This window comes from Hypanus sabinus, chromosome 6 (genome assembly GCF_030144855.1).
Source record: "Hypanus sabinus isolate sHypSab1 chromosome 6, sHypSab1.hap1, whole genome shotgun sequence".
Taxonomy (NCBI): Eukaryota; Metazoa; Chordata; class Chondrichthyes; order Myliobatiformes; family Dasyatidae; genus Hypanus; species Hypanus sabinus.
The window spans coordinates 63,302,651-63,328,132 of NC_082711.1; the positions used below are offsets into that span (position 1 = coordinate 63,302,651).

At 41.2% G+C, this 25,482-nt stretch overlaps 1 protein-coding gene across 1 annotated transcript in view; it reads left to right on the top strand.

Annotated features, from left to right (window-relative positions):
* Positions 1–21,281, top strand: part of LOC132395537 (CKLF-like MARVEL transmembrane domain-containing protein 8) — a 58,576-nt gene extending 37,295 nt beyond the window's left edge. The window contains exons 2-4 of the mRNA XM_059972303.1: positions 8,173–8,346; positions 16,513–16,632; positions 19,719–21,281. Coding sequence (XP_059828286.1) covers positions 8,173–8,346; positions 16,513–16,632; positions 19,719–19,805 — 381 coding nt within the window. The 3' untranslated portion in view covers positions 19,806–21,281. The remainder of the gene's footprint in view (positions 1–8,172; positions 8,347–16,512; positions 16,633–19,718) is intronic.
* Positions 21,282–25,482: the final 4,201 nt, after the last annotated feature.

Sequence of the window (25,482 nt, forward strand, 5' to 3'; positions counted from 1 at the left end):
TTTTTCAGGTTGACAGCTGGCTGACGTTATTTTTGGGTTGCTGCTGGCGGCAAATTTAAGTTTGGCGTTTTTCATAAATACAAGAAGGACTCAAATAGACGTTGAGTATTTTACTTAAAAGTAACCTTCAACCCAACGTCTTTTTTTCGGAGTTCAAAATGTTTTTGTTGCATGCAGAAATGTAATTTCGTTTTCTCTGCAGGAGTTCATCAATTTCATAAATGCAACACATTATAGTTTATTTATACATAGCATAAAGGCAAAACAAAACGTTGTATGTAGTGTTATTTCATTTTAAATGTCAAACGGGTTTTGCGGCTCCCAGTGTTTTCTTTTCTGTGGGAAATGGGTCCAAGTGGCTCTTTCAGTGGTAAAGGTTGCTGACCCCTGCTCTAGACCATGGTCTCTGTTTTGGAACTGGGTGCTGACGCTTTCTGCTGAAATAGATGGGGGGGAGGGGAATGAGGGGAGGTTGATGCTTTGCTGCCACTTGCACATGGGCAGGTGGAGGGGGTGCTTTGGGGTTCTAATGTTTATGAAGAGTAAGAATTTCAGGTTGTATACTGTATATGTTCTCTGTTATTTAAATAGGATCATTTGGACTTGATAACCTGAGTTATATGGAAAGGGTAAATAAGATAGAGTTTTATTCCCTAGAACGTAGAAGATTGAGGGGACGTTTGATAGAGGTATACCAAAAGTTTCTTTAGATAAACTGTTTAAGAGAGGTGACAGTGGATACCAGACCACTGGGGGAGAAAAAGCTGGAATGGTAGTAATGGAGGACAAAAAAAAAGCAGATGAACTGAATAAGTATTTTGCATCAGTCTTCACTGTGGAAGACACTAGCAGTATGGTGGAAGTTCCAGGTGTCAGAGGTCATATAGCTTGTGAAGTTACCATAACAAGAGAGAAGGTTCTTGGGAAATTGAAAGGTCTGAAGGTAGATAAGTCACCTGGACCAGATGGTGTACACCCCAGAATTCTGAAAGAAGTGGCTGAAGAGATTGCGGAGGCATTAAAAATTATCTTTCAGGAATCACTAGTTTTTTGACCTCAGTGGTTGGGAAGATGTTGGAGTTGATTATTAAGGATGAGGTTGCAAGGTACTTGGAGGCACATGATAAAATATGGCATATTCAGCATGATTCCTCAAGGGAAAACCTTGCCTGACAAATCTGTTGGAATTCTTTGAAGAACTAACAAGCAGGATAGACAAAGGAGAATCGGTTGATGTTGTGTATTTGGATTTTCAGAAGGCCTTTGACAAGGTGCCACAGATGAGATTGTTTAACAAGCTACGAGTCCATGGTATTACAGGAAAGATCCTAGCTTGGATAAAGCAGTGGCCGATTGGCAGGAGGCAAAGAGTGGGAATGAAGAGACCCTTTTCAGGGTGGCTGCCAGTGACTAGTGATGTTCCACAGGGGTCTGTGTTGGGACCATTTGTTTACATTTTATGATTTGGATGATGGAATTGATGGCTTCATTGCAAATTGCAGACAATATGATGGGATAAATGGAGGGGCAGGTAGTTTTGAGGAGGCAAAGAAGCTACAGAAGGGCAGACATATTAGGAGAATGGGCAAAGAAATGGCAGATGGAATACAGTGTCATGGTCTTTAGGAGAAATAAATGAAAGGGTCCTTGTGCAGGATTTCTGAAAGGTTAATCTGCAGGTGAGTCAGTAGAGAGGAAGGCAAATGCGGTGTTATCATTCATTTCAAGAGGACTAGAATATAAAAGCAAGGATGTAATGTTGAAATTTTTGAAACACAGGTGAGGCCTCACTTGGAGTTTTGTGAGCAGGTTTGGGCCCCTTGTCTTAGAAAGGATGTGCTGAAACTGGGTAGAGTTCAAAGGAGTTTCATGAAAATCATTCCAGGATTGGATGGCTTGTTATATGAAGAGTGTTTGATGGCTCTGGGCCTGTATTCACTAGAATTCAGAAGAATGAGGGGTGACCTCATTGAAACCTATCGAAAATTAGAGTGATAAGAGTGGATGTGAAAAGGATGTTTCCTACGGTGAATCGAAGACCAGAGGACACAGCCTCAGAATAGAGGGGCGTCCTTTTAGAACGGAAATAAGGAAGAATTTCTTTATCAAGGGAGTGGTGAATCTGTGGAATTCTCACCCACAGGCAGCTTTGGTGGCTTTGCCTTTATGTATATTTAAGGGAGAGGTTGATAGATTCTTGATTGGTGACCAAGAATGGAGTAACCTTGGTTTAATGTGGCAGTGTGGATCAGTTTCTTCTTAACTCTTCTCCAGCCGGTCCCTCTCTTATGTGCAATGTGCATATTTACAAGTTTGCTCAAGGTGTGAACAAAGTGGGATTTTGAATAAGGAGAAGGTGTAAAGAGTAGTCAAGGGAATATGGAAAAGGTGAGTGAGTGGGCAAGAACATAATAGAACATAAAGATTTTTTTAAATTATGAGAGATTAAGTACCAATATTACTCAAAGGTGTCCTTGGGCACAAGTTACTAGAAGCCGTCATGGAATTTCAGCAAACTGGTGAATCTTTTGGAATTTCTGACCCTGAACAGCTGTGGAGGTACAGTCTTCGAACTTATTCTTAACTGAGATAAACAGATAAGTGGATTGAAGGGATGTGGGCTTGTACAGGAAAAAGGCATTGAAGTAGGTGGTCAAGTTGTGATCTGTGTTTCTCAGTTCATAATTTGTTGTGGACCCACTGATTAGGATGGAGGTTTGCTTTTCCTCTGTAGCAGGCATAAGCTGGGTTTTTTTGAAAGCAGTCAAATGAGAAGAATTTTTCATAATCCCTCTCATTGATGAAGAATGTTGGAGGTTAGCAAAGGCCATGTAAAGTATTGTTGTACAGTATATGTAATCCAGAGGTACCAGCTAAAGCCGGGCATCATTTGGCATGCTCTGTTAACGAGATGCGTTTGTACATTTTTTCCATATACCAAACTGCAAGAAGTCAGTTTAAGGACTCTTCATCAGAACTGTTTTTTCTTTGAGTTAACATGCCAGTTCAGCAAGCAATTAAGAAGGCAAATAATATGTTAGTTTTTGATGAAGGTCCCAGATCTGAAGCTAACTGTGTCTCCAAGTTCACTGCCTGAACCATTGAGTTTCCCCAGAATTTTCTGTTTCATTTTATTGCTGATATTTGAGAGTATTTGAGTAGATGTTTTTGCAATAATTAAATGGCACTCTAGAGAGCCTGCAATAGGAATATATAGATTTGTTTTCTCTATTCAGAGAAGGGCGGATATTGGCGATACAATGGACAAAGGTTTGTCCGATTCCCCAGTGAGAGGTTTATATATGAGGAGGGATGTAGCAGTAAAACCTAGTACTCTTTAGAGTTTAGAAGAATGGGAGACCATTGAAAGAATCAATGTTCCTATGAGGTCAGGAAGGCCCAAAGATGCTGAATGGATGTCTTCCCTGCCTGGACGGTCTAGAACCAGGGGATATGGTCTCAAAATAAGGGGCTTGACATTCAGGACTGATGAAAAACAGTTTCACTCAGAGAATTGTGAATATTTGGAAATCACTATCCAAGAAAGTGTGGAGCCTCAGTGTTTACTAACCATAAAGATTGGTGTTTAAATAAAGAAAGGTAGACTTCAGTTTTAGTGTGATAATGACGAGTTTAATGGAATGAATACATAAATTATATCTTTAATGTAATACATACATGAGTAATATAAAGCGATGCATTTCGGGAGATTTACTAGTGAAAAGCATATACATCAGATGGTAGTCCCTTGGAACTACTGGTGAATGAAAGAATGAAATAGAGTTCATTGTAAAATCCTAGCATCTCTGAAGGTGGTTGCCAACTTAGACTATGAAGGCTTATGGAAAGTGAACTTTCGTTAACTGGAACATAGAATTTAAGAATTGGGAGGTTATGGCACAGTTGAGTAAATCGTTAGGACACATTCTTCTGGTCACCACACTATAAGAAGGATGTGATTTGCACTTGAGAGAGTGCAGATGGATTCACCAGATACCATCTGTGAGGAGAGATTGAATAGGCAGGGATTGTTTACTTTGGAATGGGGGTTGGATGTGTGTTCAGAATCTGATTTGAGGTATACAAAAACTGAGTATGGTAGATAGTGAGACACTACTGCCACTTAGCAGAGGTATCCATGGCCTGAGGGCAGAGGTTTACGATAAAATTTGGGGAAGAATTTTTTTTAAACTCATGAACAGTTGAAATCTGCAACATGTTTCCTAAGGGATTGGTAGGGGCTGATCTTCTCACATTTTAAGTCAAGTCAACTTTTATTGTCATTTCGACCATAACTGCTGGTACAGTGCATAGTAAAAATGAGACAATGTTTTTCAGGACCATGGTGTTACATGACACAGTACAAAAACTAGACTGAACTACGTAATAAAAAAAACAGAGAAAGCTACACTAGACTACAGACCTACACTGGACTGCATAAAGTGCACAAAAACACTGCAGGCATTACAATAAATAACAAACAGGACAGTAGGGCAAGGTGTCAGTCCAGGCTTCGGGTATTAAGGAGTCTGATAACTTGGGGGAATAAACTGTTACATAGTCTGGTCGTGAGAGCCCAAATGCTTCAGAGCCTTTTCCCAGATGGAGAAGAGATTGTATGAGGGGTGCATGAGGTCCTTCATAATGCTGTTTCCTTTGTGGATGCAGCGTGTAGTGTAAATGTCTGTGATGGCAGGAAGAGAGACTCCAATGATCTTCTCAGCTGACCTCACTATCCGCTGCAGGGTCTTGCGATCCGAGATGGTGCAATTTCTGAACCAGGCAGTGATGCAGCTGCTCAGGATGCTCTCAATACAACCCCTGTAGAATGTGATGAGGATGGAGGGTGGGAGATGGACTTTCCTCAGCCTTCGCAAAAAGTAGAGACGCTGCTGGGCTTTCTTTGCTATGGAGCTGGTGTTGAGGGACCAGGTGAGATTCTCCGTCAGGTGAACACCAAGAAACTTGGTGCTCTTTACGATCTCTACTGAGGCACCGTTGATGTTCAGTGGGGAGTGGTCGCTCCATATCCTCCTGAAGTCAACAACCATCTCTTTTGTTCACATTAAGAGACAGATTGTTGGCTCTGCACCAGTCTGTTAGCCACTGCACCTCCTCTCTGTAAGCTGACTCATCGTTCTTGCTGATGAGACCCACCACGGTCATGTCATCGGCGAACTTGATGATATGGTTCGAGCTGTGTGTTGCAGCACAGTCGTGGATCAGCAGAGTGAACAGCAGTGGACTGAACACGCAATCCTGGGGAGCCCCCGTGCTCAGTGTGATGGTGTTGGAGATGCTGCTCCCGATCCAGACTGACTGAGGTCTCCCAGTCAGGAAGTCTAGGATCCAGTTGCAGAGGGAGGTGTTCAGGCCCAGTAGGCTCAGCTTTCCAATCAGTTTCTGAGGGATGATTGTGTTGAATGCTGAAATGAACTGCTTTAAGAAGTATTTAGGTGAGCACTTTAAAATTGCAAGTCAAATGCTTAGAAATGGAATTAGCATGAAGATGGGCCAGTTTTTGTCCATATGCTGCAATGACTCTTGATCTGCCATGAAAATTGAGAATGGTTTGATAGATATTGTGGTAATGGGGAAATACAAGATTAGTGTAAGAAACTTGTGCTGAGGTAAAAGAACAGACATGATTACAATTGAAAGAAGGAATTGGGCCAAGCAGCAGAATGGTTTGCTTCTATGGCCAAGGTTTTGATGTTTTCTGAGAGGTATCAATTTTCTGTACAATATTCATAGAAAGTTACATTCCTGGAGGCTGAGGGACATCTATTCATCTACTGGTTTGTCACCACTTACACAGCCAGCAGCAAGATTTGCAAAGTGCCAGTGGTTTGAATAGGAGAAAAGTTGATGAACTAAATTGCCAAGAAATATTTTCATTTAAAATAGTCTGTAAGTTTTCATTGTACAGTGGATTCTGGTTAATTGGGTTACATCAGGACCAGTACATTTTGGCCCAATTATGTGGCTGTTCCAGTTAATGGAAATAGTCAAAAAGGTATATAAAAAAAAGCTAAACTATTGTTTTATTGAGTAACAAATTATGTATTTAAATGAGATGCAGAACAAATTATAATAGTATCAGTACCTCTACAGTACTGTAAAACTATATTAATTCCAAATAGTTAATTCATCCAGTGTACACAATGAACAAAAATAGTGCAGACACTTGGTGCAGATAATGAACTGCCTACGTACAATGCTATTGACGATTATATCTTCCAAATCTTCATTTTCATTGTAACATTCAAGGTGATTGTTGATACCTTCAAGTTCTTTGTAGTTCCTAACTTGTCGAAGTAGTGAAATAATTTCATTTTCACTCCTGGACATTTCTGGCACCTCCGAGCCTGAATGCTTGAAACTGCAGTGAACAAAACAGTTGCAAATTTATTGCTTATTTCTCACCGGTTATCAGTGACAAAAATCACTGCTTTTTGAACAAAAACACATGCAGCTGATGCTATTAGAAAACTGTTCACTGTAAGTACGATGCAGTGTCTAACAGTCACATAAGTACAGGTGACTGACATTAGTTAGAAACAGTTCGGCAACAGTTTCCTGTCTCAATTAGACGGCACAGTGTCCCAAGTAAAGGAAGGGAATCCCAGCTATTTTTCTCAAGTAGTCTTTGTTTTTTTAAGAGTTGTCCCAACAGGATTTCACTGTGTTGTGATAGCTGTTTCACAGGGAGAGGTTTACTGGGCTTATATTCCTGCAGTATAGTATATTTGCAGGCAGAGGGTGCGTCAGAGCCTAGTTCATAAGATGTGTTACAGTGACACACTGTGGAAAGGATAAGGTAATACAGCAAAAAGAAAATAAATTTAGAACTGCAGACTTTTCCAAAAGTCTCTTAAAAACAATGAATGCCTGGCTTTTTGTATTAAAAATAAGCACTTAAAATTAGGGTTTCCATTATCTGTTATTAATACTGAAAGCTAGACATTCATTGTTTTATTACAGTTTGCAAGGTTTTATTGTCCCAGAATCAGAAGCAGGTTTATTACCACTGGCATATGTTGGGAAATTAGTTTTGTTTCTTCTAGTTCAAATGTCACAGACTATGACCTATCTGGTATAAACTAACTTAACCACCTATTATCAGATGCAGTGAGTTAATGTTATACTTGCAAACTCGTAGGTTTGAATTGCATTTCAATAATTTCCTTACTGTCCAGATGGTTCAAAGGGTTTGCAGGTCCAAATGCAGTAGATGAGATTATCGCTGACATATGATGTGGAATTTGTTGTTTTGTGGCAGCAGTTCAGCACAAAGACTTACTATAAGTTACAAAAATAAATATCATGCAAAAGAGGAGTAGAAGAGGTAGTGTTCATGAGTTAGTGAACTGTTTAGAAATCTGGTGAAGGGCAAGAAACTATTCCTAAAGTGTTGAATCTTTGGGCTCTTGTGCCTGTTCCCCGATGGTAATAGTGAGAAGAATGCTTGTCCCATTGATGGATTGCGCCCATGACGCAATTGGCTGAGTCTCCAACTCTTCTATGCCTCTTCTGATCCTGTGCATTGGAGCGATGCAAACAGTCAGAATGTTCTCAACTGTGTATCAATAAAATTGTGCAAGCGTCTTTAGAGGCATAACAAATCTCCTCAAGCTCCTAATGAAGTAAAGCCACTGACACGCCTTTTTGGTGATTGCGTTAATGTATTGGGTCCAGGAGAAATCACCTGTGATGGTGCCCAGGAATTCGAAGTTGCTTACCCTTCAATGAGGATTGGTCCGTTCCTTTGTTATCTCTCTGTTATCTAATAAGTGGCATGAGAAAATTCAGCACCATAATACATCTATGTTTACCGTGATGTATTTTCCATTTCTGGAGCTTTATCCAACGGCAAAGCTTAAGATACACATAAAGAAGATTAATGAAATGGTCATCAAATTTCTTTTTGGGCAGGAATGTGCACTTTGACTGCTGTTTTTAATTGAGTCACATTATTGCATCATTTACTGATGTATTTTATGTTAGTGAACAGGTTTAAATATTATTGTGTAAACGATTTACTTTAAAATTACTTAATCCCAACTTGTTGCTTATTCAAATCCAGATTGGGGCGGGGGGAATGATAATGAGCCGGGGGCCTGGAGTGTGTAGATTTTTCTAAACTGAAATCTTTCTTTCTTTCCTCTCCAGGTGCTTGGACTGCTGGTGTGGATATTAATAGCTAGTACAGAGTATTTCTCTGTTTCTGCCTTTGGTTGGGTAATGTTTGTGGCAGTCTTTTACTGGGTGCTCACAGTGTTCTTTTTAATCTTCTACATCACCATGGTATACACCAAGATTCCTCAGATACCATGGACAACAGTGGTGAGTGACTTTTTCTATTTCTTGGCCAATCTCTTCAAGATAATTCCCTTTGGTTTGTAGGTGCTGTGTTGAAGGTACTGATCACTTTGGGGGTGATAGTTTCATGCTGTTACCTTCCAGCTGTACATTGCAAAAATAGATAACCTCCCTGTAGGAAGTTCGAACAGGTGGTTTTATTGAACCTGATTCTGCCTTCACTTACACAGGTGTACATTGGTCAGGGGTAGGATTTCTGCTCAGATATCTTTCTCTCTAGCTCAGAAGCCCAACTCAACTTTTGTATCCCGATTTCTGTTTTAGTTGAGACTTGTGTATGCTGAGTACAAATTTCACATTTATATAATGTACATAAAAGCAGTGAAACTCCACACAGACAGCAGTAGAATTCAGGAGTGAACCTGGGCTGTCAGAGGTTGTACCATTTACTGGCAGTGCCATTGTGCCATCTCAAAGCAACCATCGTGGGCCAAGAAAAATCACTACTTTGCAGTGTTTTTATGACTTGCTTCACAAGTGTAGTGATCAGAAAAAAATGTCTGTTTCTTTTTGGTATAAATTCGAGCCATTTTCAAAATTACTGAGGATTATTTATTTATGTAACAATACAGCGCGGACTAGGCCCTTTCGGCTTTTTGAGCCAAGCCGTCTCAGCAACCCCACAATCCCGATTAACCCTAACCTAATCAGTGGAAAGTTCATAATGACCAATTAACCTACCCGGTACAGCTTTGAACTGGGAGGAAACCGGAGCATCTGGGGAAAATCCATATATTATACTGGGAGGACATTCAGAGACTTCTTACAGAACAGCACCAGAATTAAAATCTGATTACAGGAAGGCAAGGCAGATGGGTTCTTGACAAGTTCTCTACAAGTTCAAATTTAATTGTCATTCAATCATACATGAATACAGCCAAACAAAACAGTGTTCCTCTGGGGCCAAGGTGCAAAGGACAGTACCAACAGTCATACACAACACAAGGCACATTTAGCACATATAAAATACCAAGCATATATAACATATTATTAAAATAGTCACACAAAAACAATAGTCCAAAATTCCAGATGCGTGACTGTTGCAGCAGTCTGTTGCCAAACACAATACAGCTTGTCTTCTGCCGAGCGAACACTGGGGGCAGCACCAACTCCAGCTTGAACGTTGCCCCACACCACTTCCAGTGGAGTACACTGACTCTAAAGCCTCTCTCCTGGGCAGCTGTAAATGGGCGACTCCCTGGCTTGAGGCCTAGTTCTCAATAAAGTGCTAACTGCTACAGTACCTTTCTATCTTTCACAATTGCCTCAGTAACTTTTAATGTACATCAGAAGATTATAGATTCAAACATACACCAGATAGATAACAGATAGTGTGGTATTGAGGTGCATGCCATGTTCGGCGAATGCCTGTTGACACCCAGAAACTTCAGATTGCTCACCCTTTCCATTTCTGATTCTTCTGTGAGGACTGGTGTGCGTTCCCTCATCTTACACTTTCTGAAGTCCACTATCAGTTCTTTGGTCTTACTGACGTTAAGTGCAAAGTTGTTGATCTATCTTGCTCCTGTACAACCTCTCTTCACCATCTGAAATTCTGCCAACAGTTGTACCATCAGCAAATTTATAGATGGCATTTGAACTGTGCCTAGCCACACAGTCATAGGTGTAGACAGAGTAGAGCAGTGGGCTAAGTAAACACCCTTGAGGTGCACCAGTGTGGATTATCAGTGAAGTGGAGTTGTTATTTCTTATCTGCAAAGATTGTGGCCTTCCAGTGAGGAAGTCAAGGATCCAGTTACAGACAGAGGTACAGAGGCCCAGGGTTTGGAGCTTTTTTAATCAGAACTGTAGGAATGATTGTGTTAAATGCTGAGCTGTAGTTAATAAACAGCATCCTGACTTAAATATTAGTATTGTCCAGGTGATGTAAGGCCACATTAAAAAGCAATGAGATCGCAGCTGCTATAGACCAACTGTGGCAACAGGCAAATTGCAGTGGGTCCAGGTCCTTGCTGAGACAAGAGATGATTCTAGCCATGACCAGCTTCTCAAAGCACTTCATCACTGTAGATGTGAATGCTACTAGGTCAGGGGTCGGCAACGTTTACCACTGAAAGAGCCAATATGGACCCATTTCCCACAGAAAAGAAAACACTGGGAGCCACAAAACCCGTTTGACATTTAAAATGAAATAACACTGCATACAACGGGTTTTTTTTGCTTTTATGCTATGTATAAACAAACTATAATGTGTTGCATTTATGAAATTGATGAACTCCTGCAGAGAAAACGAAATTACATTTCTGCATGCAACAAAAACATTTTGAACTCCCGAAAAAAAGACATTGGGTTGAAGGTTACTCCATAGTTAGCCTACCTTGGATCGAAGAATTAAAAGAAAGCGCGCACTGGCGGGCGTCAGGCATTGGCAGTGGTGATGTATATTAATAGCGATAAAAAACACGTTGTAGCGGTGTGCTACACGCAGCGCTAAAATAAAGACACTGCAGTCAAGGTAACTTTATTCCAACTAAACAGCCTTGCTTTAAAGCCTCCCTCAACCCATCCCCATGGGCGCGGATGCTCCAAAAGACACGTACTCACAAACCCCCGTAGGCTATCTCCCTTAGCTGGAACGGTGGCTAATTGTGAGCCGGTTCGGATGTGCCAGGAAATGGGGTCTCCACAACGTTTTTAGATTGTACAAGATCACCATAATCTTCAAATTTCGAATTACATTTCAAAAACTAACAAACCACAGGGAGCCGCAGCACAGAGATCAAAGAGCCGCGGGTTGCCGACCCCTGTACTAGGTGATAGTTGTTAGGGCAGCTCACCCTGCTCCTTTGGGGTATGGGTGTGATATTTGCTCTTTTCCAGTGTGGGGGAACTTCCAACTGTAAGTAATGAGGGATTGAAAATGTCTTTGAACACACCTGCTAGATGTTGTCACAGATATTCAGAGCCCTACATGGTACCCCATCGGGGCCTGTTGCCTTGTGAGGGTTCACCCTCTTGAAAGACTATCTGGCATCAGCCTCCACGGCACATGGTCTCCGGGTGTTGCAAGGATCCACCTAGCTGTCGTTTTATTCTTCTTTTCAAAGTGTGCATAGAAGGTTTTGAGCTCATTGGGGAGTGAAACTTCACAGCCATTCATGATGTTAAGTTTCGCTTTGTAGAAGGTAATGGCCTGCAAACCCTGCCAGAGCTGACATGTATCCAATTCTGCCTCAATCCTTGATCAGAATTGTTCTTCTGCTCTCGAGATTGCCCTCCGTATGTCATACCTGGCCTTTCTGTATCGTCCTGGATTACCAGGCTTGAATGTCACAGATCTAGCCCTCAGCAGGATATGGCTTTTGATTCGGTATGTTCTCATAGGCACACACTTGTCCACACAGGTTTTAATGAAATCAATAGCAACTGTGGCATACTTGTTCAGACTGGAAGGTGAATTTCTGAACACAGTCCAGTCCACCAACTCAAAGTGCTCCTGCACCTCTCTTGTCCATACCTTCTTGGTCCTCACTACTTGTGCTCCAGTCGGTCTTCAGTCTCTGCTTACACTCGGAGTAGAGGCACACCCAGAATGTCAATCCCCCAAAATGATGGGGAAGGCATCAGGGGTGCAGTTCATGCCCGTTGTACGTCGCTCAGTTTGTCTGGAGCCTGCTTGACCCCTACCTGAGGTGGCATGTACACCGCTATCAAGATGATGGCTGAAAACTCTGGCGGCAGATAAAATGGATGACACTTTATCGTGAGACGTTCCAGGTTGGCTGAGCCGGACTGGGACAGAACTGTCAAGTTTGTGCACCACGAGGAATTAAGCATAAAGCATACTCCACCCTCCTCCGCCATTGAAAGACTCAACAGTCTTGGTGGTGAATTAAGAAGTCACTAAGCTGTATCGCTGCGTCTGGAATGGCGGGAGATATTGAAGTCTCTGTGAAACGTAAAACACAACAGTTCCTGACATCCCTCTAGTACAGCAATCACTCTGAGATCTTTGATTTTGCTTATCGGACGATATGTTTGCCAGTCGAATTGTCAGTAGTGGAAGTTGGAACCCTCTTCTCCTTAAACTTTTAATCCAAAGCAGCAGCATCTTTTCTGCTGTCCTAAAGGGGAACCACTCTTACGACTGGAGATGGCAAACTGAGATTCATTAACTCTGAGTAGTAGTGGATTTTTAAAAATGCCTTAAAACGATGTTACTTGATATATTGTCAATGGCTGTAGCTGTGGACTTCTACCGTAGCAGTTAAAGTAGGAATATTTGATGATTTCCATCAGAGCTGCTCACAGAGGTTGCCTTCTTGATGGCTCCTGTTATGAATGTGCCGCAACTCTGAGGGGCCGAAGGGTACAAAGTCGCCCCCTCCTTTTTGAGAATCACAAGATCGCTATTAATTCGGGTCTGGGACCCAGGAAATGAGAGAGAATCCACAAGGTTTGGAATGTGTCCTGGCCTCAGCGAAACAAAAACCCCTGATAACGGCTATTGTCTCTTGGAGACGGAATTGTGTATCGAGTACTGTACTATTCATTGAAGCCCCTCAGGGGACGACCCGAGTGGTCTGGTTGAGGGATTGCATCATCCCAATCTGACTGACATCTGAGACCCCGTGAGTAAGGATAAAAGAGGGTCTGGGGAACAACCCCTTTAGTCGCACCAGGAGAAATGCTGGAAATCCAGTGACAGCGTTTTATAGCGAAAGCCGGTGGGGGCTCGTGTGCATCCTCCCTTGCCTGGGTGGCGGGCTCACCATGGGAGAACGGCTTAGCTAAAGGAGAGGCCACAAGTGAACGGCCACACCAACGAGACTCTGATGGATCAAAATCATAAAAGGAATCGGCAAGTTTTTCTCCTAATCTCTCTCTCTCTCCAACCATTGCAAACCCAGCGGTCCCCAAAGGCTGCAGCCTGCATGAACTGAGTGACTTTTATATTTCCATCGGACAATATATTATCCCCTAGACAACGATAGAGCTTATTTCTTATTGATTATTATTATACCCACACTTTTAGATTTAGTATTGATGATGTATATTATCTGTATATTTGCATTGATATTATTTTTGTGTGTTTTTACTAATAAATACTGTTAAAAATAGTACCATCAGACTTCAACGGACCTCTCTATCTTTGCTGGTAAGTGACCCAGTTACGGGGTTCGTAACACTACCCACAAATGAATTTAATCCCCCAAAAAATGTGCAGTGAAGTCAAATAGGGAAATGACATGTACAGAAAATGGCAGGGTGTTAAAAAACAGTTAGACTTTAGATTCCAAGTTTATAGCTCCCCAAAGGTTAGATAGAGTAGTGAAAAAGGTGTATGGTATTCTTGCCTTTATAATCAAGGGTAGATTGAAGAAGTCGGGACATTATGTTGCAAGTGATGGGAACGAATGTATTTAGCAGAGTGAAGTAAGTAAGTTTGGAAGAACAGTCAGGTGGTGGCTGGGGAACCAGGGTAATGAGCACAGTGGGCCATAGTGTGTTTATTTCAGAGCAAAGACTGAAAAAAAGTAAAACAGATGAATTTAGAGTCTGGCTTAGTGCATGGAACTATGATGTTACTGTCATTACAGAGACTTGGTTGAACAAAAAGCAGGACTAGTTTCTCAATATTCCAGAATTTAGATGCTTCAGATCCAATAGAGAGGGATCTGAAAGAGGTGAGAGTATTCCACTACTGATCAGGGAAAACGCTACAGCACTGTTCAGAGAGAACATCCTGAAGGGCTTGTCCAGTGAGCCAATATGTAGTTCTATTATGGGGTTACACTATGGCCCCCTCAATAGCCAAAAGGAGATAAATGAACAGATACGTAAACAGCATATAGAAAGATCTATAAGCAACAGGGAAGGTGTAATTGCTGACTTTAATTTCCCCAGTAAAGAATGAATCTTCCTGGGGTGCCAGAGGCTTAGATCAGACACAATTTGTTGGGTGCATTTAGGATGTGTTATAGACACAATCCAGCCAGGGAAAGGGCCACACTAGACCTTGTATGGGAAATGAACCTGGCTGGGTGACCATGGAGAGTACATTTGGGAAAAGTAATGATAAGTTGGTGAGTTTTGAATAATTATGGAGAAGAATAATTCTGGACCTTGATGGATGTGGTTGGGACTAATAAGGTTCAAAGTAACTTCATTATCAAAGTATGTAAGTGCTACCTTGAGATCTGTTTTTATTGCATGCATTTACAGGGGAAAAAGAAATACAAAAGAATTTTATGATAAATTATACATAGAGAAATACTGACAATCATTTCATTATGCAAACGATGATAAACTGCAAATATAAACTAATACTGAGAACACGAGTTGTAAAGTGTATTTGAAGGTGAATCTGTAGAACATAGCAAACACAAGGAAATCTGTAGATGCTGGAAATTCAAGCAACACACACAAAATGCTGGTGGAACGCAGCAGGCCAGGCAGCATCTATAGGGAGAAGCACTGTCAATGTTGCTGGCCAAGACCCTTTGTCAGAACTGGACGAGTCCTGACAAAGGGTCTCGGCCTGAAACTTTGACAGTGCTTCTCCCTATAGATGCTGCCTGGCCTGCTGTGTTCCACCAGCATTTTGTGTGTGTTGCTCCATAGAACATAGAATCAGTTCAGAGTAGTGGTTCAGGAGCCTGATGGTTGTAAGGTGATAAATGTTCCTGAACCGGGTGATGTGGAACCTAAGGCTTTGGTACTCGTGTTCAATGGCAGTACTGTGGTGCTTTGGATGGTGCTTTCTTGTAGCATTGCTCCATGTAAATGTACTCAATGGTAGGGAGATATCTGCCTGTAATGGACCTGGTTGTATCCATCATTTTCTGTAGCATTTTCTGTTCCTGGCCATTGGTGTTTCCACACCAGGCCATGATGAAACCAGTTAGGATGCTCTACAACTGTGCATCTATAGAAGACATGCTGAATCTATGCAAAGTAGAGGCACTATTGCGCTTTCTTTGTGACATTTGTGTTCTGATCCCTTTGGTTTCTTAACACCAAGGATTTAAAGGCACTGAACCCCTCCACCTCTATTGCTCTTAATGTGGACTGGCTCAGGGACCTCTGCTTTCTTTCTTCTGTTGTTGATAATTATGTCTTTGGCTTTACTGACGTTGAGTGAGAAGTTGTTGTTGTGGCATCACTCAACCAGATTTTCAATCTCTCTCCTATATGCCACTTACTAGAATAGTATTAGGCAGAGGAAAGTAGAGTAGAACAGCTGTTACTGGATAAATCTACATTTGATATGTGAGAGTTGTTTAAAGGCTATCTGGTCAGAACTTGGGCCCAACCCGTTCTTATGAAAGGGAAGGTTGACAATGACATGGTTCAGGAACCTCAGATGATGCGAGGGCCTTTGATGAATATTAAGTAAGCATGACTGAGATTAAACAGGGAACCAGGAGGGATTAAAGTTTTTTTTTTACACAGAGTGGTAGGTTTCTGGAGTCCACTGTCAGGGGAAGGAATGGAAGTAGATGCAATGTCTACAAATCATTTAAACAGACATGTCAAACAGGCAAGTAATGGAGGGATATAGAATGTGTGCAGACAGATTAAATTAGTTTGGATTGACATTTTAGATGGCATGTGCATTGAAGGCCATAGGGCCTGTTCCTGTGCTGCACTGTTCTAAATTCTTTCAAATTACTGACTGAGCCATACTTGGAAATTTATGCTCAGTTCTGGTCACCACATAATAGGCAGAAAGTAGTTGAGCTGAATGGAATTAAGAGGAGATTCACCAGGATATTACCTGGACTGGATGATTTTAATCATAGGGAGGGATTATTTTCTTTGGTGAAGAAAACAAAACGGTGAGATTAAGGAAGGCTTTTAACAGGGGACTTGAAGGGTAACTTTGATTGTTGTCTGGAATATATCGCCAGATGATAGAATCACTATTTTTAAGAGAGATTTCAACAGGCACTTAAATAGATGAGGCATAGAAGTATGTAGACCTAATCTGGGCTAATACTGCATAATACTGGGCACAAAAGGTTGTTGTAGATGTGTAAGGCTGAAGGGGTCCTTCCCCTGTAGTACAACTCTGGCTTTAATGCAAAGCTCTGCTAAGAATTGTGCCAGATATATACATGATAGTTAGTCTATTGCTAAGTTTGGTAATTTGTTTTTCAACTGCAGGGTTTGAGTTTTAATGCCAGTGCAGCTTTGTTGTACCTCCTGGCCTCAATTGTGGATGCAGTTTCTATTAACCGAGCTGATCGAGGAACAGAAAACTACAACTGCTGGTTAGCTTCTACAGTAAGTGCATCCCTTAAATTATCTTGGTCTTTCTTCCTCCCTCCGGGAACTAATCTGCTGCTTTAGGAATAAACATGAGCTAAGCAGTTTAAAAAGTCAGACTCCTATTGGCAAGCTAAGTGCTGAAAGCAATGTTCAAATAAAGAATTGTCTTTGCCTTTGGGTACATTTTCTTCTGAGATGTGGAGACCATCCATTAAATCGGCAGTGCCAATCCCAAATCATCCCATTAATGGCTTCTGTTTGTGCAAGGCAGTTCTTCTCTTGCTTAGTTAACTTATAGTTGTCATTTCTACACACTCTGCACGGGTGCAATATCCAAAGGGAGAAAAAATTAAAGTGAAGTAGAATCTGCACGTACCTGTGACCTGCAATATGACCCATTGACCTACTAGCCCCCTGCTGTTTCCCAGCATAGCAATCCTGTAAATCTTCATTCTTTCTCCCTTTACCCCTGTAAAATTTTCTCTTCTGTGCACCCGTGAGTAACTTTGATTGTTTTGCCAATTACTCATATTAAGGGGTTATTTTATGGTGGCCAATTAATGGTTTTTGGTAGTAACGATCTTGAGCCCTACTAAACTTTATGTCCATTGAAGCAGCATGTCTTTCTTGTATTAACAGTGCTATTCATAAGTTTGTACACCTCTATTCAATCAGCTCTTAACCTTCCCTGCTCTGAGAATTATTCCACAAATTCCAGGGACAAGGCTATTCTGGATTTAGTGTTGTGTAATGAACAGGATTTGATAAGCGATCTTGAAGTAAAGGAGCCATTAGGAGGTAGTGATCATAATATGATAAGTTTTTATCTGCAATTTGAGAAGGATAAGGGCAGATCAGAGGTGTCAGTGTTGCAGTTGAACCAAGGTGACTATAGAGCCATGAGGGAGGAGCTGGCCAAAGTTAAATGGAGGGATATCCTAGCAGAAAAGACAGTGGAACAGCAATGACAGGTACTCTTGGGAATAATGCACAAGGTGCAAAATCAGTTCATCCCCCGGAGAGGGAAGGATTCAAAGGAGGAAATAAGGAACAACAGAACTTAACTAAAAAGGCAATACGGGGAGAAAAAATGAGGTACAAACGCAAGCTATCCAGGAATATAAAGGAGGATAGCAAAAGCATTTTTAGGTATGTGAAGAGAAAGAAGATAGTTAAGAACAATGTTGGGCCCTTGAAGAATGAATTGGGTGAAATTGTTATGGGAAACAGAGAAATGGCAGAAGAATTTAATAAGTACTTTAGAACTGTCTTCACTAGGGAAGACACGAGCAATCTCCCAGATGTATGGATGGGCCAAGGACATAGGGTAACAGAGGAAATGAAACAGATTGACATTAGGAAGGAAACGGTGATGAGTAGACTGATGGGACTGAAGGCTAACAAATCTCCAAGTCCAGATGGTCTGCATCCTAGGGTACTAAAGGAGGTGGCCCTGGAAATTGTGGATGCATTGGTAATCATTTTCCAATGTTCCTTAGATTCAGGATCAGTTCCTGAGGATTGGAGAATGGCTAATGTTATCCCACTTTTTAAGAAAGGAGGGAGGGAGAAAACAGAGAACTATCGTCCTGTCAGCCTAACATCAGTAGTGGGGAAGATGCTAGAGTCCATTATTAAAGATGAAGTAGTGGCATATCTAGATAGCAGTGATAGGATTGGGCCGAGCCAGCATGGATTTACCAAGGGCAAATCATGCTTGACTAATCTATTGGAGTTTTTCGAGGATGTAACCAGGAAGTTGGACAAGGGAGATCCAGTGGATGTAGTGTACCTCGATTTTCAGAAGGCATTTGATAAGGTCCCACATAGGAGATTGGCGAGTAAAATCAGAGCTCATGGCATTGGGGGGAAGATATTGACATGGATAGAAAACTGGTTGGCAGATAGAAAGCAAAGGGTAACGGTGAATGGGTGTTTCTCGGAATGGCAGGTGGTGACTAGTGGGGTGCCACAGGGCTCGGTATTGGGACCACCGCTGTTTACAATTTACATCAATGATTTAGATGAAGGCATTGAGAATAACATCAGCAAGTTTGCTGATGATACTAAGCTGGGTGGCAGTGTGACATGTGATGAGGATGTTAGGAGAATTCAGGGTGACTTGGATAGGCTAGGCGAGTGGGCAGATACTTGGCAGATGACGTTTAATGTGAATAAGTGTGAGGTTATCTACTTTGGGAGTAAGAACAGGAAGGCAGATTACTATCTGAACGGTGTAGAGTTAGGTAAGGGAGAAATACAAAGAGATCTAGGAGTGCTTGTTCATCAGTCACTGAAGGTGAATGAGCAGGTGCAGCAGGCAGTGAAGAAGGCTAATGGAATGTTGGCCTTTATTACAAAAGGAATTGAGTACAAGAACAAGGAAATCCTTTTGCATTTGTACAGAGCCCTGATGAGACCACACCTGGAGTGTTGTGTACAGTTTTGGTCTCCAGGGTTAAGGAAGGACATCCTGGCTGTAGAGGAAGTGCAGCGTAGATTCACAGGGTTAATTCCTGGGATGTCTGGACTGTCTTACGCAGAGAGGTTAGAGAGACTGGGCTTGTACACACTGGAATTAAGGAGATTGAGAGGGGATCTGATTGCAACATATAAGATTATTAAGGGATTGGACAAGATAGAGGCAGGTAATATGTTTCAGATGCTGGGAGAGTCCAGTACCAGAGGACATGGTTTAAGAATAAGGGGTAGGTCATTTAGGACAGAGTTAAGGAAAAGCTTCTTCTCCCAGAGAGTTGTGGGGGTGTGGAATGCACTGCCTCGGAAGGCAGTGGAGGCCAATTCTCTGGATGCTTTCAAGAAGGAGCTAGATAGGTATCTTATGGATAGGGGAATCAAGGGATATGGGGATATCAAGGGATATGGGTATCAAGGGATATGGGTATTGATAGTAGATGATCAGCCATGATCTCAGAATGGCGGTGCAGGCTCGAAGGGCCGAATGGTCTACTTCTACACTCATTGTCTATTGTCTAAATTAGAATGCTGAGCCTAGAATACAACAAGGTAAATGAATAAAGTTCTTTCGTCTTAATCAGATGAAGATAATTAAAAGGTTTTTCTTCCCTTTTTTCTTGCAGGTTTTTGCTTTCGTGGTCACTCTATGTTACTCTGGCAATGCATATTTTAGCTTTCAGACCTGGCGATCAAGAGACCAAGTACCTTAATTGCCTAATACTCCAAGGGTAAATGTCGGCAAATGGAGAAAATATATTGTGAACAAAGGAAATGTGAAGATATGTTAATACGCTTTCCTGGATCAGTGTTCATTATAATTACACCAATAGGAAAATGTATTTAAGACACTCCAAAGAGAATATTTAATTTTGTATTTGTGCCATGCTGTGAAGATAAATACTTGGGTTTATTTCTCTCTACTTTCCACTGTCTGCTCCCTTCCAGGAGCACTGACGGTCCTCATCTGTTTCAATTCACAGAGGTGGCATTGCTTTGGCACAATTGGCCATCCATCAGTTTTCAATGGACAGTGAAGACCACCTCTACACTCAGCATGCACACTTCCACTAGGAGTCTGCAAATGAAAACCTGCAGGGTGAATCATAGTAATTGTGCGTTTCTTTGGACAACTGTCCCCTACTGCTGTTCCATCAAGATCAGGAAACTTGTCACCTTAATCATATCCACTGCGTCAAAGGGATTGTTTATGTCCCTTTACATGTATTAAACCTCTTGATTATTTTTATTAAAATGTATAGCTTTATTAATGCTTGGAATAGTTCATCACATTGTGGCTCATTGCTTGTTGTTTTGACTGTGTGTTTGCAAAATAATATGAAATATTTCCATTTGCCCACAATTTAAACTAAGATTTTCAAAAATAACATCCTTCTTATGCCTTTAAAATAAAAAAAGTCACCTTCACTTAATGTTAATTCTTCTATAGTCATGGGAGATAGATCTGGATTTACGCCAAGAGTCTCCTTGTTTCTCTTAGTTTTGCATTGTACATTTATATATTGGAATGCTGAAAGGAGGCTGTTTATTAAGTTGCCGACTATCCTGTCTTAAATTAGCTAAGCTAGCTGGCATTGGGTACTGATTTTGACTTTCCTGCTTGGCGAGTCTCAGTTCCACAGAAAGAATAACTACCACCTGGGGCTTCAACAGACACAGTTAGTGTGGTAGGATGATGCATGGTTTCACAAACAGAAATAATACATCGTGTTGCATTTCAATTGAAATGACATTGCCAATTAAAAATGTTGTAAGTAAATGTTACCTTTGAGTAAATGTTTATTCAAATTGTTTCTGCACAAAATATTAATAATTAGGACTTAATGTTACTGATTATGTAAAATATCCATAAAAAATATAACAACTTTTCTGAATGTCGTTAATGATCCTTAAAGGTAAGAACATTTACTTTGTACATTTCACTTTGAAACAATACTAAATGTCATGTTGTACATTGATCTTGAATATTGCAAGTTTTAAAGAAGGTGGAATTTAAATTGGCAAATTATATTGCTGTATTTACTGTATGTCCTGTTTTCCAGTGTGGAAAAGAAATAAATATTTTCAAATGATATTTCAGTATTTAATTCATGCACAAATATTGACTGAAAATGAGCTTGTTGCAGTACTTAATGTAATATTAAATGCCATTAGTCATTTATTGGATACAAGCTAAAAATTTGTACAATTATTCCAGTTTGTTAAAGATTAAAGCAAACCTCCAAAAATTGAGAAAATTTGAAATCTCTAGTACTGTATATTCAGAATGATTGTACGTCAATTTGGATTTGCTCTCTTTAAATGCCCTTAATTTAATGTCCTGATTGTTTCCTACATCTATAAAATAAGATGTAAGAAATAATTCTGCCAAACTGTTTGCATATTTTCCATAAGCAAAATGTAGTTTGTCTACTATGGTTTAATCAACTCTTCTCTATTTGAAGAGTTATTTATTTCCTAATCATTGTTCCTTAGGGTGTTCATTAATTTTCACTAGCACTCTTTTGCATCTGCTTTGCACAGATCTTGCACACAGAAAGCAACTAGTAAATCCTTTCATTAACACCATTTGGCATTTCCCATGTAGCATCTTAGTGGCTCTGTGTAGACAGTGAAGGCCTGCACATAACAAAACAACATTAAATCAGGGCTACAGTGCCACTGTGGTTACAGAACTTGTAGCCATGAATCCAAATTGCAACACAACTGGAAAGTTAAATTGAATTAAATAAAATCTGGGTAGAGGGAGACTAGAATAATGAGGAATATCAATCTGATTCATTAATGTCCTTCAGGGGATAAAATCTGCCATCCTTGCCTTGCATGGGCCAAATGTGACACCAGACCCACTGCAATATAATTAACTGTCCCAAAGTTACCTGATGAAATTATTCTGCATGGGTAGGGTGCGGGTGTCAGAGGGAGGGAGAAAGGATTTAATGATTTGTTTTCCCACTACTCCTTTTATCATTATCGGTGGCCAACTGCATTACCGCTGATATTACCAAGAGAACAATAGATTCTTTACAGACCAAGAGTCTGTCCTGTTGTTCATTAACAGATTTAAACCATACCACAATCTGTATCTGAGTTATTTAGAATCTAATGTGTCCTAAAATAGGTAGCTTGGCTTTGTGATACCGGTTAAAGAAAGTTGCTTGGTTAAAGTACCTAGGAAATCAGTGAACTTTGAGGTCAGCTATTTTAATCCTTCTGTCAATGCAAATAAGTGGTTTGAAAAGAATCAGGTTAAATGTTGACACTGAAATTAGAACATTATGGTGCAATCTGAAACACTTGTTGGGGATGGAGTCATGTGCTGAAGAGCGGTGATTGGGATCAGAAATATTAGCTTTTGTTGGCTGTTGTGTTCATTTAACACCAGATCAATGAAGGAGCTGCTGAAGATGGTAGGTGGGGCTGAATGAAATACATAGAAACACGTGTGTTTTCAGGTAGTGTTGCTGTAGGCACTGTGGATGAGTGTAGGAGGCAACCAAGTCAGATGTGCAAAGTACTGGTAGAGAACAGGATGTGAAGGTGATTGACTGTAAATGGGTAAATGAAAATGAACAGAATAATGAAGATGGTGGCAAATCTTTTTCTTGAACTACTGATGTCCTTCAGTTGAAGATACTCTTATGTTGGGTAGGAAGATCTACAGTTCAGACTCATTGTTGATACCTTTCATAGTCAAGATGGGTAAGTGACAGGGAAGGACAAATAATCAGTGGTGTGCTTGTGTGTCTGCTGTTGTTCTCCATGGTGGCAATGATTGCAGTTTGGAAAGTGTTGTCAGAGCCCAGATAACTGCTGTGTTATTGGTGGGGGTGTGGGGGGGGGGGGGGGAGGTTGCATTCTTCGAAAGCAGCCTGTGTTGCAATTTTTATTTGGTTTACTTTTTTCACATATATGTCAGAAGTGATTTCTTTTTCTGTTTGGTAGCCTAGATTTTTCTTTGATAGTGACCTATGAATCACATAAGAGAATTTTCATTCCCCAACCTGCTGTAATGTGGGGATTGCTTGTAGCCCGTGAGTGTTTTATTGAAGGTACCCAGTGCCGATAATGTGTTCAGCTGGTGGAGGGTGTGAACGATTGAATGTCAAGCAGGAAGGCTGCTTTGTCTTCTCAAGGGTATTCCATTACGTGCTAACCGGCCGTGTGGCTGGTAGGAAACCCCTGGAGATATAGAGATGAGTGGCCCAGGAAAGGATATCAACCATCTCACCACTATGTGCAGCCACAGTATTTATCGGACTGGTTGAATTAATTCAATGGTTATGTCTAGAATGTTAATAGTGGGGCATATCAGTGATGGCTCATCGACTTTGGACTTTTTTCTCGGCAAGTGGCAATCAGCATGGGGCAATAAAAAGAAAGGTGTGAGTGGAGCGGCCACTGTAGGAGTGACTCAGATTTGGCTTAATAGGCTTGGGTAAGCACAGGTGAAAGTTCTAGTGAGCAAGTTTCTAGTAAGTGTTTTTTTTAATGTTTGTACCTAGCTAGTGTGCTGAGAATAGACCCAAAGGTTCTATTTTCTATGTTCGTTTTGTAAAATGTGGGAAATTTGAAAGACCTGCAGACTCCCTGGTAATTATATCTGCATGGTGCATCAAGCTGCAGCTCCTCAGAGTCCACGTTAAGGATCCAATGCTGCAGCCTGATGACCTTCAGCTCATATTGGAGAATGGGATGGTGATGGATAGGAGCAACAGGGAGGTGGTCACCCCTAAATTTCAGGAGGCAGGTCCCTGGGTTACTGTCAGTAGAAATAAAGGGAATAGGCAGCCAGTGCAGAGTACCCCTGTGGCTATTCCCCTCAATGTCTACCACTGGTGGGGGCGGATTGGGGGGGCCTACCTGTGGCCAGTCACTGGCACTGAGTCTCAAGAGGAAAGAAGGGGGATAAGAGGAGTGCAGAAGTGATAGGGGATTCCATAATTAGAGGAGCAGAAAGCAGATTCTGTGGTCATGACAGAGATACTCGGTTGGTATGTTGGCTCCCAGGTGCCGGGACATGATGTCTTGGATTGGGTCCACGGCATTCTATCGGGGAGGGTGAACAGTGGAAAGTACACATTGGTACCAAAGACATAGGAAAAGGGAGGAGGTCCTGGAGAGAGTATATAGAGAGTCACTCAAAAAGCTTTAAAGTAGAACCTACAGGGTAATAATTTCTGGATTGCTGCCAGTACCATCTGCCATTGAGGGTAAGAATAAGATGATTTGGCAGATGAATGCATGGCTGAGAAATTGGTGCAGGGGACAGGGTTTCGGAGTTCTGGATTAATCAGATCTCTTCTGGGGAAGATATGATGAATTACACCTGAACATAAAGGTGGGGGGGGGGGATCAATATTCTTGTGGGCAGGTTTGCTAGTGATGTTGGGGAGGGTTTAAACTAATTTTGGCAGTGGAATGGGAATCACAGTGATAGGGCTAAGGATAGGGCAGTTGGTATGCAAGTAGATGCAGTGAAACTGAGGAAGGACTGGCAGATAATTAGCACAATATTGCAGTAAGAGGAGTTAAAGTGTCAAGGGTGAAAAATCAAAAAGGGTGATGCATACAGGACTGAAGGTATTGTACTTGAATACACTCAGTATGTGGAATAAGGTAGATGATCTAGCAGCGCAGTTAAGAGATTGATGGGTATGATGTGTGCATCTCTGAGTCATGGCTGAAAGAAGATCATAATTGTAAGCCCAACATCCAAGGATACACATTATATTGAAAGGACAGACAGGCAGAGGGGCTGCATTGCTTTAAAAAAAATCAAATCCTTAGAAAGAGGTGATATAGGATTGGGAGATGTAGAATCCTTGCAGATAAGAGTTAAGAAACTGCAAGGGTAAGAAGATCTTGATAGGAGATATACATGCCTCTGGATAGTAGCCAGAATATGAGCTATAAATTATAATGTGAGACAGAACAGGCATGTAAAAAGGGGCAATTTTGCAATATTCATGAGGGATTTCAATAGGAATCTTTTTAGAGAAGGATGTAGTTGAGCCCACTAGAGGAATGGCAGTTCTGGATGAGGTGTTATGTAATGAGCGAGGTTTGATTTGATCAGGCCAGTCAGTGGTTGAAAAGGTGTTAGAGTCTAATATTAAGAATGAGATTTCAGGGTAATCTGAGGCACATGATAAAATAGGCCAAAGTCAGCATGGTTTACTACAGGGGAAATATTGCCTGATAAATCTGTGGGTATTCTTTGAGGAAATAACAGGCAGGATAGACCAAGGAGAGTTAGTGGATGCTGTTTATTTGGGATTTTCAGAAGGCCTTTGACCATGTGCCACACATAAGGCTGCTTAACAAAATAAGAGCCCATGGAATTGCAGGCATTTTTCTTTTGAGTGA